This window comes from Amborella trichopoda, chromosome 12 (genome assembly GCF_054954075.1).
Source record: "Amborella trichopoda isolate Santa Cruz 75 chromosome 12, AtrichopodaSantaCruz75HAP2 v2.0, whole genome shotgun sequence".
NCBI classification, from domain to species: Eukaryota; Viridiplantae; Streptophyta; class Magnoliopsida; order Amborellales; family Amborellaceae; genus Amborella; species Amborella trichopoda.
Window position 1 is genome coordinate 2,480,209 of NC_142347.1, and position 17,566 is coordinate 2,497,774.

Sequence of the window (17,566 nt, forward strand, 5' to 3'; positions counted from 1 at the left end):
CAATTATTCTATTGATCAAGCTCAAACTTTAAAAGAAATTTTCTCAAATTTTTCAACGCATCCAAACTATCAAATTTCGCATCGGAAACTTGCAAGTAAATGTGTTCACCTTGTATAAAAAATAAATGGTCTCAATGTGTAGAATCCGGAATTATATACTATGGACTATGAGGGAAACGTTTACAAAAATAAGATTTGCTTTTAATAAGGGCAAGCATTCTATGCTTGCCCTACAACATAAAACTTATATATTTCCCTTTATTCAACCGTCTATTTCGAATGGGGGGCTAAAATTACCCTAATCACAATGTCACGTCCCTACACTGTTTTATTTTTAAATTTTTTCTATAAATTATTTTGACACCAAATTTTGAACGTCCATTCTTCTATTAAACTCGCACTAGCAAAAAAATATAAAAAAACATTTTCAATAAAAAAAAATGACCAAAATACCCTTAAAAGTTTTAAAGGGTATTTTGATCATTTATCAAAAAATTATTTTTAATATTTTTTTTATAAACATGCCCCAATCAGAAAATGACACGTACTAAATTTCATATTCATACAATTTGTATAAAAAAACTAAAAACAAAATATTTGAAATGTCAAATCTATGATCAAAACAGTGAGTGGCTTGATTGATCAAAATTGAACAATTAGTTGGTAAAGGAAAAAAAGAACTGCTATGTTGTAAGAAAAATATAGAAACCTTTCATTACTTTTAATACAAAGAAGTCACGATCACTTTTGTTTATCATATTTTAAATCATGTGTTTAAGTGTCATTGACAATCTCACAAATCAATTTTCTTTTCCCAAATTTTGTGATACCCCAAACCATCCAATTTGATATCTAATTTGATATCTAATGGGCAATAACAATTCTGACCTACTTCTAACAAAAATAAATAACCTTATAATACCCTTTTTAGAGCAAAGATCACAAACACTTTAACCATTGGATATGAAATCCAATGGATTCCATCACAACATTTCAGAAATTTTATTTTAAACTTTGTTCTCAAACAATGATACATTTTTAACCATCCAATTTCAAATCTAACGGTTAATAATGATTTTGACATCTTTATATTGAAAGTAAATAGTCTTTATACATTTTTTAAAAAGCCAACCCATATTATCTTGGAAACATATTTTATGATGATGTGAGAACTTGCATTAGTTCATGTTTCCATTTATTTTCTTCCTTTTTTTGATTTTTGAAATATTTTAAGATATAAATCAAAATTTCAATAATCCCTCTTTTATATGCCTTTTGGGCTTTTATTGGCTTTTAATCTTTATTACTTATTTCACTTTTTGCTGTATTCTCAACATTTTTTTTGATCTTTTTACGGTCTTTTCTGATGCGTACACAATTCCACCAAGTTACTTGGGCTCAAGGCACCGCCAAGCCCGAGGCCCGAAGGCTCTCTATCTCTCCCAACTTCGCATGCACGATACTTGCACATGCCCTAGTGCACAACATGAAGCTTCGAAGATCCCTCCACCAGTTCGAAAAACAATGCGCATACGCATACGAATCCATACACCCCACAAATTAGCACACTCCAGTGTGAAAGTCCTGCATCTCCAACACACTCTACTAGCAAACGTTATGCACAGTGCAACTTACACCCCACAAATTAGAACACACCAGTGTGAAAGTCCTGCACTTCCAACACACACAACTAGCAAACGTTATGCACGGTGCAACTTTAGAGTCGCTCTCTGGGTGAGTATCAGAGATGTCATCAAAGCATGGATCTGAATCCATCTTGCTCGGTTTGGACATGGCTTCTAGTGATTTCCTTCAGAGAACAACAACCAGCGAGAGCCATTGTGAGCTCAAGCTCATCTCTCAGCATCTTCATAACTTTATTCACCCCACTCTCCCCATTGGCTGCCAGTCCATACACCACAGGCCTCCCAATCTGTAAAATGGAAGACATCCTTGAGCTACTGAATTGGCATTGTCTATTGAACAGGAAATAATCCCTCTTCTCTCTTGCACAGTAGAGATAGAGAGAGAGCATGGAATAATCGAATTTGAAAGACAGTATAAAAGGATAGAGTGACCTACCAAGACAGCTTGAGCACCTAATGCCAGTGCTTTGAAGATGTCTGTTCCACGACGAATACCGCCATCAAGGAGAACAGGAATCTTTCCACCAACCGCTTGAACCACCTGCCACCCAAACACATAGAAAACAAAGCTATTGGGATGTTTAAAAGTGAAAATGTCAAATAAAGCAGCAAACATCAGAAACAGTGCATTGTGTTTCGAAAGGCAAAACACACATACAGAGCAGCATATAAAGATGAAGGCACGAAGTGAGGAATTGTATATTCTTTTGGTAACGGAGTTAAAATTCAGGTTTAGTAGAGAAATGGAGAGCAATTTGAATTTGGGCTCCTACAATAAAGCTATTTGGCCATATAAAAGTGAAAATGTCAAATAAATCAGCAAACCTCAGAAACAGTGCAGTGCGTTTCAACAGGCAAAACACAAATACAGAGCAGCACATAAATATGGAGGCAGGAAGAGAGGAATTGTATATTCTTTCGGGAGTGAAAATTCAGAGAGAGAGAGAGAGAGAGAGAGAGAACCTCCTCAAGAACAGAAATACTAGCAGGAGAATAATTCAACTGACGAGCCCCATGATTGGACACAACTATGCCATCCACACCAAATTCCAATCCTTTCTTAGCTGCAAAATAACAGTTAAGTCATCATTTCCAGCAGAGGGATTTTTTTTTGTCATATGGCTTATGGCCACTTGAGCAAAAGTTCCCAAAATAAATAAATAAATAAAATAATAATAATAATAATAATAATAATAAAAAAAAAAAAAAAAAAAAAAATATATATATATATATATATATATATATATATATATGTAAAAGTTTATATAGAGCCAAGGCTCTAAACAATCAAATTTGAGCCTATCTCAAAACTTTCACTAGCAAAGGTTGTTTTGATGCCTAAATATCAAATTGATCATCTCGACATCAAGATGTATGTACATGAGAAAAAAAATGGATTGTAAGTTTTGAAAATAGTGTATTTTGTAACGTATTTTTGGACCATCAATTTTCAAGATTTTCATAGATATGTCGATCTACACTATTTTTGAAGCTTTAAACATTATAAATAAATATGAAAATATATTTTAAGGCTATCAGAAAGATCTTCAATATTGAAACTACATTTCTCGACACCATTTTAAGGTAGGCTCTAATTTAATTGTTTAGAGCCTAGGCTCTATACAAACTGCACCCAAATATATATATACACCCTATTTGTCCAAGATCCCAAATCCAAAACGGGGGCAGATTGGGGCTATCTTTCATTCTTAAATAACTGAAAAGTACATGAGTAAAATTATCTTTTTAAAGTAACCACTTTGTAAGTGAATATGTTGATTTGACCACCTCTTGGATTTATTGTAGTGTTTTCACCATTTAGTGGTATTTTCTCTTCTTGATGAAAGTATGAAAATACAAATAATTTGTATACCATCTTCAGCAGTAAGCACGCCCTTGATCAGAATTGGCAAGTTCGTTATTGATCGCAACCACTTTATGTCCTGGACAGGAATGAAGAAAAAGAACGAAAGAACACCAAAATAAAATGATCTCCATTAGGAAAACTGGTACTGGCATTATGTTGATAATTGCAATATAACAGTGACGCCATTTGTAGGGCATAAGATAATAAAGTCCATGAACTTATATGTTTGACAGTTAATCTATAGATCACATGAAGATACCTTCAAAATTGCAGAAAGACCCTCTTCAAATATAAACAGATAAGATGCTTATGGAATAAGGCAGAGAGAAGCATATAGAATAACAGAAAAAGATGCTTCGCACCCCAAATGAATGAATAGGGACGTGTCCATGAAGCATCTTGCACTCTTTTGTCAACAAAGAAAAGTAATTTATCCCGAAAAAAAAGAAAAGAAAAAAAAAGCACATCTTGCCCCATAAAACGACACACATGGCTACAGGACCAAGAGCAAGAATGGACAAACAGATGAGTTTCCATAAGGAATAGCTCAGGTTTTGCAATGGGAATATTAATTTTACAAGACGGAATGCCACCAAAGTAAGAGTAAAGTGAACACTACTATAAAAACCAATAGACAAGACAAATATTGCATGTGTGTGTGTTTTTTGGTTTGCTTTTTTTTTTTTTTAGTTTTCTGGGGTTGTTTGTTCGTGAAATGTATCATGAATCACCTTTTGGCTTTGCGTAATGCAATTGAGTTTGCTTTATAACTAATTGCACCACCAAACATCTTCAACAACTATGGATAATTTAAACAAGGGATAATCACAGTGGCAGATGTGGGATTAGAACTCCTATAAGACATTTAAATCACCGCCAACAACAAATGGCAATAATAGCACAGTTGAGAAAAGCAATTCTTTTGGCAAAGTCAGCCAGGGGTTTTGGTTTTGTTGGATTCTGCTCCTTTCTATTTCAGTAAAATAGTAGAGTACAATAATTTATTTTGAAAAGTTTGGAGTACAAGATGCACACAGACCACTCAAAGCAGATTATAATACAATGCGGAATGGCTTGATCTCGTAATAAAATGTACGACATGGGGGTAAAAGAAGTCAGTTTGCTTGGATGCTCACTTGGGAGGGTCTTTACAGGATCAATGTCTCTTTAGCATTAGTTTATCAAAAAAAATAAAAAAAAAAGTCTCTTTAGCATTACTTGCGAGTGAAGTCCCTTAGTGAACTTTGGATGTTGAAGGCCTTACTGTCAAATGCCAAGCAATTTCATTCCTCCCAAATTACCAAAATAAGAGCAGTAATGGTCTTCCACACTGTGAATATTGCTTCATTCCAGAACAATACAAGATTTTGGATTTGGTTCAGGTAAATGTGAAGGTCCAATCTCCGGAGGTACATTGCAAAATCGCCTTGGTATAGTGCACTCCACAAAATGATGATCATGGCTCTCCAAGTTTTGCATGAACAGAGCAATCCTTAATGTACTGATGACCCATTTTGCGCGATGTCTAATTTGGGTTGGCAGACAACCCATGTGAACCGTAATGCCATAGGATGAGTGGAGGCATATCAAATAGCCTCCAAGATATTGTTAAAGATAGCCTTCCGGATGCAGAGAAATAATAAACCAGAAAAATAAAATAAAATTAAAAGGGTCGAGAGAATATACCCTCTCTTTGGGTTTGCAAGCTCTTTCTTTATCCTCCAATTCACCATCTCTATAAAGAAGGGATATCTTCCCTTTAAATAAGATGAATAAAAAATAAAATAAAATAAAACTAAAAAACTAAAATCTATCTCTCCTTCATCTCTTAAAAAAGATTTTAATATATCATAACCAACCCAACAATGCTAATCCCTATCCATATCCATCTTTCAAAAAAAAAAAAGAAAAACTAAACTTCCAATTCTTCTACCCATTAAATCTCTAAAACTTAAAAAAGACAAGAATAACCCTAAAGAAAACTAAAAATCCAAATAATATATTATCTAACTACTGGAAAAATATATAATAAAAAATCACTTTTTTATTTGCATCACTAGCCCTAGATACGGTCTTCCAACTTCTTGATGCGATAAACACATTTTTCTAATTCTTATGTTAGGGTATGGTCTTTGCCCTACAGATAGGAGGAAGTCTCAAGTATGAGCCACCAAGCTTGAGTTGAAGCTAGTCAACAGTATGGAAGGTGCTATGTCGTACCATAAAGAATGTAACCACATGAGATACTTTCTAATACTCAATTCTCTTTTGATTCCATCTATTGCGAGAGGATCTTCATTTAGTCATAAATCAAATAAAAGTTGATTCTTTGGCCATCTCCAACTAGTCATTGGCTTTTTTATTCTTGGAAAACGTATCAAAATACACATAAGAGATCCACTATTTACCATTTTACCTATATTGCTTGATTTGTTTTAAAATTAGCCTGATGAAGAAAGAATTAATGGAGTACAAGTTTAGTTATAATAGGAGCAGAAACAAGGAATTAGTTAAGATCAATGACTAGGGATTACCTAAAAGATATTTTTTTTAATATCTTAGGTTGACAATCCATAGGAATGGAGAGATTGAGGGAAAAAGTCGTGCATAAAATTAGAGAGCTGGGTGCATGAAGTGAAAAGATACTTATGGGATCTTTTGTGATCGTTGCATACCAATGAATCTGAAGGAAAATGTTGGGCAAAAAACCACATATCCATATGAATGAGCTTAACAAAGATAAGGATGCTGACATGGATGAGTGGTAGGACAAGAAAGGATGGAATTTCAAATAAACACATCCGAGAGGATGGAATTTCAAATAAACACATTCGAGGGAAACTAAGCGTTTTTCGAAACTAGCCCTATAGATGTTTGATGGACCTTGTAGCTTATTAATGCATGGGCCGCTACGCCAGCACATAAAAGCAGGAGAAGCTCTTCATGAATGTTGTGTGTGGCAATGCAATGATAAACATGAATGTGCCTGGGACAATCTATAGTAGTTAATAGAGAAATAGGATATGAAACAGGACACACCATCGTAGAGATATATCAATGTCTAAAAGAAAGCTTTAGCTTTAATGGACACTCAATCAATACTTTGAATATTTTTATCTAGAACTGCATCATACCATCCAAGTGACAGAAGCATCCATATACCGATTTGCAAAGGATGCTAAATTAGAACCCGTATCCTGCAAAGAAACAAATGAATCCATATAAGATTCCAATGAAAAATACATATTTATGTCAACAGGTCAGTAAAACAAGGATCCCAGCACAATAATTTTTCCTAGAGAACTCGTACAAAACACACGTATATGATCTAGATAATCCTAAAGAGCAGCATATAACAATTAAATTATGCCAATTAAAAAATCTTCGTTTCTTGAATTAATCTAAGTCAACATGAAAATGGGTGTGAGGATGGGGCATAATAAATAAAATCTTATACTTTTAAAAGGCAAAATGAGTTTCCTGAAGCGCCAAGGGAAGTCATGGGTAAAAATACAAAAACAATTTGAGCAAAATGCTTATGAAACTCATGTTAATCATGTGTAGGAAGCATGTCTAGCTAAATACATGAGAAAATGTGAGGAACACATATCACTTACCTAACCACATGTCATGCCGTACATTCCTTAAATTATCGAGACATTTCTTGAATATCAAAAACAAGTTAAGGACCATGCATATTAGAAACAAGGAAACTTCTTTCCCACCACAAAAAGTATCTTATAGTTCTATATTTAAAATTTCTTTCTCTGATGGTCATATATTCTTCTTCTTTAAAGTAAGACTTTTGTGCGGATGTGTGCTTGTTTGGGTTTTGGGGGGGACACCATGTAATAGTATCTTGTCAAGAGGGATAACAAAGTTTGCATGTGAAGGTGTAAGGACTTTTTTTAAGTAAGGAATGTGTAGGGACTAAGCTTAACTACTCAAGATTCAAGAAGCAGAAAAGAAAAGAAATGACATGCATCCTGCTCACCTTCTTGATGTCCAATGACAATTGACCTTCAAAGTTTCTTGACTTAGGCGAAATCATTCTGCAAATAAGAGATGGGTAGAAATGCCAACTTTTTACAACATAAAAAGAAGGATAAAAGAAATGCCAATGACTTTAAAGGTCATCCAACTAGTTCAGTACACAGCCATTACATGACAGATCTAAGAGATGGTGTATAAACAACCTCAAGTACATGCATCTTGCAAGATTGACACAAAATGCATCATAAAAAAACTAGATCTCCCAATTCCTCTAAGTACAAGTCTATAGGTTCCTTTCCACAAGTATTATAAATGATCAGCTGCTTAATCTCAATTCAACTCTCATAGCTTTCTAGATCAGGCCTTAAAAAGCACTCTTGAGTGACTAGATCATGTCTAACATTTCATATTTGGTTAAAATAATTAGTAAAAGAAATAAAATAAAAGGAATGTATAATGTCAAATAAATGGTGACATTATCCTGATAATGCTTAGTGGTGCTATTAAGAATTGATGGTAAAATTCACACCACAGAGAAGTTGATTTGCAGTATGCATATCATAAAAAAGCATTTTACTATTTAAATTTCATAATTTTGTGTGAACATTTTCTTTTGGCAGCTTGTGAAACGGAGTGAGATCATCATTGTCTGATGAACAATGGGGTCTATGTGTCTATGGTGTTTAGCAACAATACCCACTGAATCAAATCCAGAACACTTACATTCACATGGATAATATCTATAAGCATATAGGTATCTAATCAGAGGTCAAGGTCACCAGTGTTAACACTATAATTTTGCGTTCACCATTAAAAGAGGTCATTGAGATATCCCATAGACCATAACTCCATCATCTACATAGATGAAGCATCATGATAACCACAACAAAGAAGCAACAGCCGCAGAGAGAGATCAGGTGAAAAAAGAGAACAAATTACCCCTCATTAAGTGGCCAAAGACCTTTCCAGATACTAGCTATCATTATTCGCTTCCTCTACCTTCCCCTTAAAGCAAATGAGAATCTAGTAAATATGCTTAAATTATGTAAATAACGCTTCATTTACCAAAAACATGCTCAAATTAGCCAAGAATGCACAATCAGTTAGTCACAAAAAAGGATTAGTTCCTCCGCATACAACTACACAACTATTGCACAAGATCAGAGAGTCCAAATATACAACTGAATTCTGCCCAATACCAAATGACAAAGTAACCAAAACCAAAATCATTCAGAAAGGCTTAATAATAAGACCTGCTCTACTTGTATATCCTAATCATAGAAGTGGTCAGAACTATTGATTACTAAATTCAATTAAATGTTTAGTAGGGGTTATGGTTTTGAACTTATAAGAGCTTATGACAGCTTTTTCAGTTGTAGTGAAAGCTGTGCGGAGTACTAAACATTTTTAATCTGTCCACATTCAAGTTTCATTCTAATAGGTTTGCAATAAACTTTGTAGTGATCGCCAGCATACATGTAATGTCAAAACAACCTTCACAGAAATTTGTTAAAATATAGATATTTGTGTGATACTTTGGATGGCTAGAAAATATTTTAAGAGTTGGTTTGACCATGCCAGTTCAACTTTATACAAACAAAATCCGAAGTACAAAAGTTTTCAGAAATTTCTCAAAACAGGTCCAATAAAGTCAAACTCATTCTTCAAAAACAATACCCTTAAGAATTAATTATAGCACTTGAACATCCTGGGAACTAATAGAATCCCAAATTTACGGAACTCTCGAACCTTGACTCAATGTGACACATAAGCACGTAACCAAAGGCAAGCAATTCAAACCACAAGGATAGACCATCACATATGGACCACGAATAAAAAAGGTAAGAACTTGAAAATGAATAAGAAGCAATGCCTGCACTGATAAAAAAAATGACTCATAAGCATCAGGCGAGAATAAGACAAAACTTTGTCACCCACATGGCAATCTGCTGCCAGATCTCTTGGAACCTTAGATACTTTGGAATACCACAATCAACCTAGAACTATTGTAATATCTCAATCAACATAGAATGATTGTTGGTAGAGTGAGCTCCTTTCGATTGCAATAATTATGAAAAGTCAGATTTTATAAGCCACAAGTGTTCTAAAGAGTTGGGATAAGTTATGGGAAGAGGTGAATTTGGGTTTAGAGGATTTGCAAAACTTAGCTGATGCTTGAGCCAGATCCAGGTTCTACTGAGTATATCAGATAGTTATGACTCATGTTCACACTGCATTTCTAAAATTCATTATATTTATCGAGAGTTCTGCAAAATTGCATACAGAAGAATATAGCTCTTTGAATTGAAACAAACGTATTCTTAGAAATAGCTCCCAACCTGAAATTGTAGTACATACAACTTGGTAAAACTAAGAAAAAGAGCAGCAGTTATTTGTTGTTTTAGAATTATCATGGGGATGGCTAGAAGTATTTGAAAGATTTATGGAATTTGAATCATTATCTCCACAGTTCAAGATCACTTCAAGAAATAATTCCAAGCCACGATGAACATTTGATTGGGGAACTAAATGAAAATGGTTTCCGTGGTCATCATGCAGTAACTCCAAAAGAGAATCTGCAAGCTATCCAGTCAATTGTATAAAGGTTATTGGAAAAAGTTTATATAAGGTGTCAACCCTATAAGGTGCACCTCAAAAATTCACTCAAAAAGCTTGTTTCGATGTTGAAAAACGTTCAATTGATCATCGAGACCTCAACATAAGTTGATATGAAAAAAAAATGATTTCAAGTCCTAAAAATCATGCATCTTGTAACACATTATCTAGACCATCCGTTTTAAAAATAAGTGTCATCATTTTTTGAAATTTAAATTGCATAATTTGTTTTAAAAATAAATTTATATATCATCATGAGGGTTTCCAGCACTAGAATTGCAGGTTTTGGCAAGACTTATAGGTTTTCTTGTTTGAGGTTGACACCTTATACAAACCGCAGCCTTGATTATTTGGTACAACATGATTTCAAGAGCCAACCCAAGGACGCATGTTTAACCCATGAAATCTGATTTTGTTGTAACAGATATTGCCATTTTGGAAATTTGATTCGATTTCTGTCAAATAACCAACCCAAGGACGCATGTTTAACCCATAAAATCTGATTTTGTTGTAACAAATATTGCCGTTGTGGAAATTTAATTCGATTTCTGTCAAACAACCAATAGTCAAAGCTACAGGAAATGTCCACTCACTTGTTTCGTATATCTGACTCTCTTCGACCAAACCTGGGAACATCAACTGTTAGTACGATAGCCTTGTACCCATTGTTCTCTGCTCTTTTCACTAATTGAGCTGAAAGTTCCCTTTCCTTAAATATCTGCTCAAAGAAGCTTGTAAAATCTCGTAAATGACTACCCACTAAGATATAAATCCAGCACTATGACATAATCAGAAAGTTTTATCAATAACAGCATGAAAACATCATTATGCTTGAACACCCAAAAGGCCAAACTGTCACGTACATATAACTGAAAGAATCGAACAGCATCACAGCTCGACGCAACCTCCTCAATTGTAAAGGAAGAATGAGTCGATAATACCTAGATGTAGAAACTGACTAGCTGTTAATATCCTAGCATGCTAAACCATTGAAAGAGCACTTTACATGGAAAAAAGAAGGCTCTACAATGTACCATGATTGAACCACATGCTGATGCAGCTCTGGCTGTTGCTAATTCTCCTAACATACATAAAAAACTGCATATAGAAATCAAAACAATTAGCAAAACGCATATTGATTGAGAATCCCATCATATGAACCAAACCTTCAGGATGTGCCAAGTTGTGCATTGCTGTTGGAGCAATCATAATGGGTGCCTGAATAGGGTATCCCAGTACATTTGTCGATAAATTTATACTGGTCACATCTATAAGAATCCTTGGACGAATCCTGATAAACATAAAATTCAAAGGTAACCAACCAGAAATAAAATTAATTAGCCCAAAAAGGATAAACAACACAAAAAACATTTGCACATATTACATTATTCTTTGAAAGGCAATAACGCTTTCCTTCAAGGTATACTCATCCTCAGCACCTCCTCTATAATAGTCATAGTACATCTTAGGAAGTGCTTGTCTAGCTAATTCTTCAAACTCAGAGACATTTACTGGATCAACTGCCATTGCGATTGGGGGCCCAAGTATATAACTTTTCACTAAAAACAATATGCCAAGCATGATCATTAGCAAACTGATACTCACATCTAGCAAAGCAAAATTTTTGACATGGCACATATTAATCAAGAGAGCTAGCCCCACATAATCAAAACTGAGCAATCATAAGCATATAAAAATGTGACGTCACCAACAATCACGAAAAGAAGAACAAGAAGGACGAGGTTAATAACAAATGAAGATAATAAAAAGATAAATAAACAAGAGGAAGATCAATTCACTCATTTATCAAAGTCTGGTGGGCTTCTTATTATACAATAAAAAAGCATAAAATTTTGGGAAACATCAGCAGACATGAAAACCTCAGCCATCCCTATCATTCTGTACCTAATTTGTAAGATGGACTTTTTATTAATTTAAGCTTAAATACTTGCATTTTTTATTGGCAGAGCTTCAAACTATAAAGACAAACAGGTTTGCACATCCAATTTTGAGAAAGATCATATTGAACATAAGAAAGCACCCATTAATGACAAAAAAAATAACAATAAAAAAACAATAGATAGGGTATGAAACCAACAGATCCTACTAAAGCTTCATCAGAGCTTCATAAACATGAGAGAACATCAAAAGGAAAAGAAAACAGTGACCATGCACGAAAAAAAGAGGAATCAGATACACTTTAAAAGGAAAAAAAAGAATCCCAACCCCAGAAAAAACAGAAAATCAAATCATGTTGCAAATTCAAGCTTAATCTGTGCACTTTCAAGGCAAAAATATAGAATAAAAAAAGATGGACGTTTCTTATCATAGACTCTAAAACCTCAATACTATACTGAAGTTTCCAATGATCCTTTTAATTTCAAGCATTTGATGACATTTTTTAACTAAAAAAATAAAATAAAATAAGCAGATCCTAAAAGATCATGTTAATTCAGGTCTGAAGCCATTTTCTGAACCAAAATTGCTAAAAAAAAGAAGGGGAAAATAGCTCCAAAAACACAGGAGAAGAAGGATAATAATCAATAATAGCACACCTAGAAAGGCCCAAAAATAATGAAGCCTTTTGCTGAGCCAAAGAAACAACCGGAAAACCCTAAAATTATTGAAAGAAGGATTCGAGAACTTGGATTCAGTCCGTCGGCAAATTATTGAGGAGGGACTTGTTTTTAGTTTGAAGTTGATTCATTGGACGGCTGAGATACTCTGGAGGTAAACATTGGTTGGATCTGGACCGTTCAAATTTATAAACATGGAGAGAGCCGTTACGGTGGGTCAGGATCTAAACGGAGCAAAAGTGAGAAAAGGTCAGAGTAGATCTGGACCGTTGAAAATTGGAGGTAGAGCAATCCAAAGCGATGAGTTTTTAAATAGTTTCAAGCACAATAATGATTCATCGAACTCCAATAGTGATTCTGCAAAGTTGCGACAAAAAGATGGAAAAAAGTTTATATAAGGCGTCAACCTTACACTATACAAGTAAGGTGAACCTAAAAACCCAACCAAAAAAGGGTTTGGAAAACCGTCATTTCGGCCTTGAGATTCATAGTCATGGAAAAAAAGTGATAAATGGTCATCAGTTATGGACTGTACACTTTAAAGTGGTTATAATTTTGCTAGATGGTCACTATTTTTTAAATTTTTAATTTTTTATTTAAGGAAACAATAGATTTTTCATATCATTACAACGCTTTGGGCAAGATAAGTGCATTTTTGGCATAATTTTTAAGTACACCTAGACACCTTATACAATCCAACCTCATATTATTGAGGTAAGGTGTACCTCAAAAACTTTTTTCTTAATCTTAAAATTATCTTAAATTGAACCAAAAAAAAAAAAAAGGGTGCAATTGGCATACGGATGCATCCGTAGCTGTAGAGGTCAGGTACACCTTCAAATTTTATCATGGTATATAATTTTGATATAAAATATTCTTAGGATTATCTCAACATCTATTTTTATATCTAATTATAAAATTTTAAATTTAAAAATGATCAAAATCAAGTAGATCTATAAACATATGAAAATCTTGAAAATGGACGGTGTAGATAATATGTTGTAAAATGCACTATTTCTGAGATTTAAAATCTTTTTATTTTTTATGTTATACATCTCGATGTCGAGATGATCAATCAAAGGGTTTTTTAACATTAAAACTATTTTTTCCGATGGATTTTTTAGGTGCATCCATAATTCTATATTATAAGATTACACCCTTATATAAACTTTTTCCAAAAAAAAAAAAAGCACATAAATAAAGAATGAGATGATAGCAGTATCTATGGTGGTAGCATCACGTGATACATTGTCCATGCCACTATACACAAAATTGAACCCAAAGCCAATTATTTTGTGAGCGAATAGATGATGAATGGGGTGTACCCAAAAGCTTGAAAATGGCATTTGGTGCTTTCAAGTATGTGGAGGTGTTAAGGGTATAACCCTTGTACAATGTGATCACCATGGCACCACCTACACAGAGAAAAATGCCTACCACCTTTGCTTGCCCCCTCCTCCTCTTTAATTGCAGCTTCTCCATTCTAGAGAGAGAGAGAGAGAGATTTAGAGAGAGAGAGAGAGAGAGAGAGTAAGGAGAGGAATTATGGAACTATTGAATTACAAAATCAAGAGAATTCCAAATAGAGAAAGTAAAGTAAGGCTCTCCCTGTTTGATATCCTAATGTTCATACGGAGAAAGTAAAGTAAAGGCTCTCCCTGTTTGATATCCTAATGTTCATATTTATTGCAAAAGGGGGAACCAAAGGATTGAACCTATAACAACCTACATAGGTGATACAAGGAAAATGCTCCTTTTCGCCTAAAGTGAAAACTAGGGTATAGTGGCCGCATTTTGCTGTACCAAGCAAATAGTGAAATTTTGTTTTAACATCTAATTATAAAATTTAAAGCTTCAAAGATAGTCTACATCAAACCGATCTATAAATATTTGAAAATCATAAAAATTGAAGGTCCAGATAATGCATTAGATGATGTACTATTTTCAGGACTTAAAGTTCATTTTTTTTAAGTTTATGCGTTTCAAAGTCGAGATGATCAAATTTTAATAAAGCGGAGGAAACTCTTCAGTTTTACATGAAAATAGCAGCAAGGATAGAGATAATCACAGGGATGAGGTTGAAGAGAGTGGCATAAAATGTAGAGAAGTGTAACCAAGTCCCTTGATGTAACTTATTGGCGCGATAGTGTTTATGCAATCAATTTCTAAGTAGAATCCAGCATTTGAAATAAGTACTAAGCAAACACAACATTTAACAAAATAATAAGATATATAGAAAAGCATATCCTAACAATCCAAGCAAGAAGATCTGCAAAGTTTGTTTTAATCCTAGTGGAGGAAGTGTTTCCCTGCAACAAACAAACATGTTTCCTTACCTTCAAGATAGAGAATGATAATTGCTCTCACACACGCACGTGCAGACACAGACACAAAGAAAATGATAACAGTGTCTTGTTTGCGGGCGAATCATCGAATCAAGTCGGTTGTTGGCTCCTATCTGCAGTTCATCCTGCTGAACTTTGATCTCATTATCAAATGAGCTCACTAAGTTCTGCTGCGTGCAGCCTGCCTGGACAAAGGGGTACTCGTGGTGCTAAGAGATGATTTATGGTGCTACGAGAGATAAAAAAGAGAGCTCTCTCAAAGTCCCTAGCATGGCTAATAGCTTGTTGAACCTTCGGAGAGAACCATAGAGATCAATTACCACATACATAACATACGACACATTACACGAGTTGCTGAGAAGGCACCTCCCTCCCCAACGTTCTATCGAGAGAAGGGGCCAACAGCTGTTAAATAGCGCTAAACGGCCTCACCTCTGAGCCCATTTTCGACATACATGCATGTGCAGACATAGACACAGAGAGAGAATGATAATTGTACATACACAAGCGCGGACACACACACAGAGAAAGAACACGGAGAGAAAATGATAACATACATGAGCGCAAACACGCACAAACAAAGAAGAGAGTTTGGATTACGTCTCATAAAAAAGAAAGAGTTTGGAATACCTCTCATAAAAAGAAGCAAGTGGGGCGAGAGTCCTCATGGCCATTGCAGCACGATAAGTAACAAAAGCGTAAGCATTCATTCGTCAAGTAAGTGCAGCCTTGGTGATGAGGAACATACCATGCGCACAAAATTTACAATAAAGAAAATAGTAACGAGAGGGAGAAAAATCAAATTCATAGAGATTACTCTAGTTTACCAGGGATTTATAGAGTTACAACTTTTGTCTTTTATGAAACAAATCTCATTAGAATAGTAATCCTACAAAATAGGAAACACAAAAAACTCACTATAGGAAACTTAATATTTGGTTCCTATAATTGTCAACCCTCACAACTTGGGCAGTATTTGATGAAATTTTGTCTTTGCAATAGCTTTGATAAACATGTCTGCAAGTTGGTCTTCATTTCGAACATAAGGAGTACTGAACCTTTTCTCTCATAAGTGATAATCAACTTATATGTGCTTGGTTCTTTTATGAAAAATTGATTGGAGGTTATATGCATAGCTGCTTAATTATCACAAAACATCTCTATTGGATTAACCGTTGGGAATCTTGAAGTAAGTGTTTTAGCCACATCAATTTACTTGTAGTTGAAGCTATAGCTTTATATTCGGCCTTTGCACAGGTTCGAGTAACTACATTTTGTTTTTTGCTTTTCCAATTAATTACGTTTCTTCCGATCAATGTATAAGAGCCGGTAGTGGACATCCTGTCAATTGGACTATTTGTCCAGTCAGCATCATAATAACAAATAAATAAATAAATCATCAAGTACATGTTTTAGTGGCCCTATAAAATCATATTTGAGATGAGAAATAGGTCCTAGAGAGAGGGAAGGGAGAGAACGATTATTAGCTTGCCAATTCTTCACCAAAAGTGAATATATATCTTAAGTATTAATCCATACCTTATTCAAAATCTAGATCTTGAGAGTAGCTTTAAACTTGAATTGAATGTTGGGTTTTCAAAGCAGCAATCCTTCATTCAATCTTCAAAGAAAAAATTGGTGTCTTCCTTAGTAGAAGTATTGAGAGAGAAGAAGGGCAAGACATGAGAGAATGGTAAGGCGAGAGAGAGAGGGAGTACACTTTCTTGTGTTTCTTAGGCAATAGAGATAGTATGGGGGAGGGCAAGGCATGATGGGGAAGGGTTGAGAGGACGGGGAAGGGAAGGCAAGGACGGGGAAGGCAAGGGTTGCAGATTATTTTTTTAATATTTTTATTAGGTGCGTCTTGATGAGAAGAATATATACTTAAAATTTCAAATGATTTGAATTTATAGAAAAAAATTAAAATTCAAATACGAAAAGAGATCAGGACTTTCAGATCGGCCCAGATTAAATCTGAACCATTGACGTTTACTGTAGCGGTCAGCTAGTGGGTAGGACCTATAGGACACTCCCCCACCCATGTGTATAGGACCCCAAATGATCACCATTGAATTTGGCACGGAGCTTTAAAAAAGTTATCACATCGGTATGAAACTTGACTTTTTTAGAGATCCGTGTCAAATTTAATGGTAATCCTTTGGGGTCCTACACACATGGGTGGGGGAGGGTCTCTATATATATATATATATGAAAAAAATCTTGTCAGCCCATGGGCTGATAGGTACAATGTTCACCAACGGCCCAGATTGAATCTGGGCCCAATCCAATGGCCACGACCTCATTTTATATTTAAATTTTTTGTTTTATTTATACAAATTCAAATCACTTGAAATTTTGAACTTCTGTTATAAAAAAATAATATAATATAATAAAATATTAAAAAATAATTCATAAAATATAAATTGATCAATATACCCCCGAAAAGTTTTGGAGGTATTTTGATCAATTTATAATTCTAAAATTATTTTTTAAAATCTTTTTATTTAGGTACGTCTTGATTAG

The 17,566-nt window shown here is 34.5% G+C and overlaps 1 protein-coding gene across 10 annotated transcripts; it reads right to left on the bottom strand.

Moving 5' to 3' along the window:
• Positions 1-1,513: 1,513 nt before the first annotated feature.
• On the bottom strand, positions 1,514-12,782 carry LOC18433745 (peroxisomal (S)-2-hydroxyacid oxidase GLO4). Of its 10 annotated transcripts, none has more exons than XM_088854114.1 (13): positions 12,678-12,782; positions 11,507-11,681; positions 11,289-11,413; positions 11,157-11,203; positions 10,986-11,063; positions 10,716-10,748; positions 8,446-8,511; positions 7,508-7,565; positions 6,648-6,710; positions 3,520-3,589; positions 2,610-2,710; positions 2,083-2,187; positions 1,514-1,933 (listed from the first exon to the last, which is right to left on the bottom strand). In XM_088854114.1, the coding sequence occupies exons 7-13, from the start codon at positions 8,487-8,489 to the stop codon at positions 1,754-1,756; spliced, it is 621 nt and encodes a 206-aa protein (XP_088710240.1). In that variant the 5' UTR covers positions 8,490-8,511; positions 10,716-10,748; positions 10,986-11,063; positions 11,157-11,203; positions 11,289-11,413; positions 11,507-11,681; positions 12,678-12,782; the 3' UTR covers positions 1,514-1,753. The 10 variants fall into 10 exon arrangements, 9 of the variants coding, with proteins under 9 accessions (XP_088710240.1, XP_088710238.1, XP_088710241.1 ...); XM_088854112.1 differs by having other exon boundaries at positions 10,716-10,840; XM_088854115.1 differs by having other exon boundaries at positions 11,157-11,220.
• Between the last annotated feature and the right edge of the window lie 4,784 nt (positions 12,783-17,566).

Bases quoted from the DNA above. Each gene is read 5' to 3' on its own strand.
- LOC18433745 (XM_088854107.1), bottom strand. From the start codon at position 11,760: ATGTGCCATGTCAAAAATTTTGCTTTGCTAGATGTGAGTATCAGTTTG. The intron at 11,414-11,506 runs GTAATATGTGCA...TATGTTTATCAG, and splicing joins ATTGCCTTTCAAAGAATAAT to GATTCGTCCAAGGATTCTTA. The intron at 2,188-2,609 runs GTTCTCTCTCTC...TTTGGGTGGCAG, and splicing joins GTATTTCTGTTCTTGAGGAG to GTGGTTCAAGCGGTTGGTGG.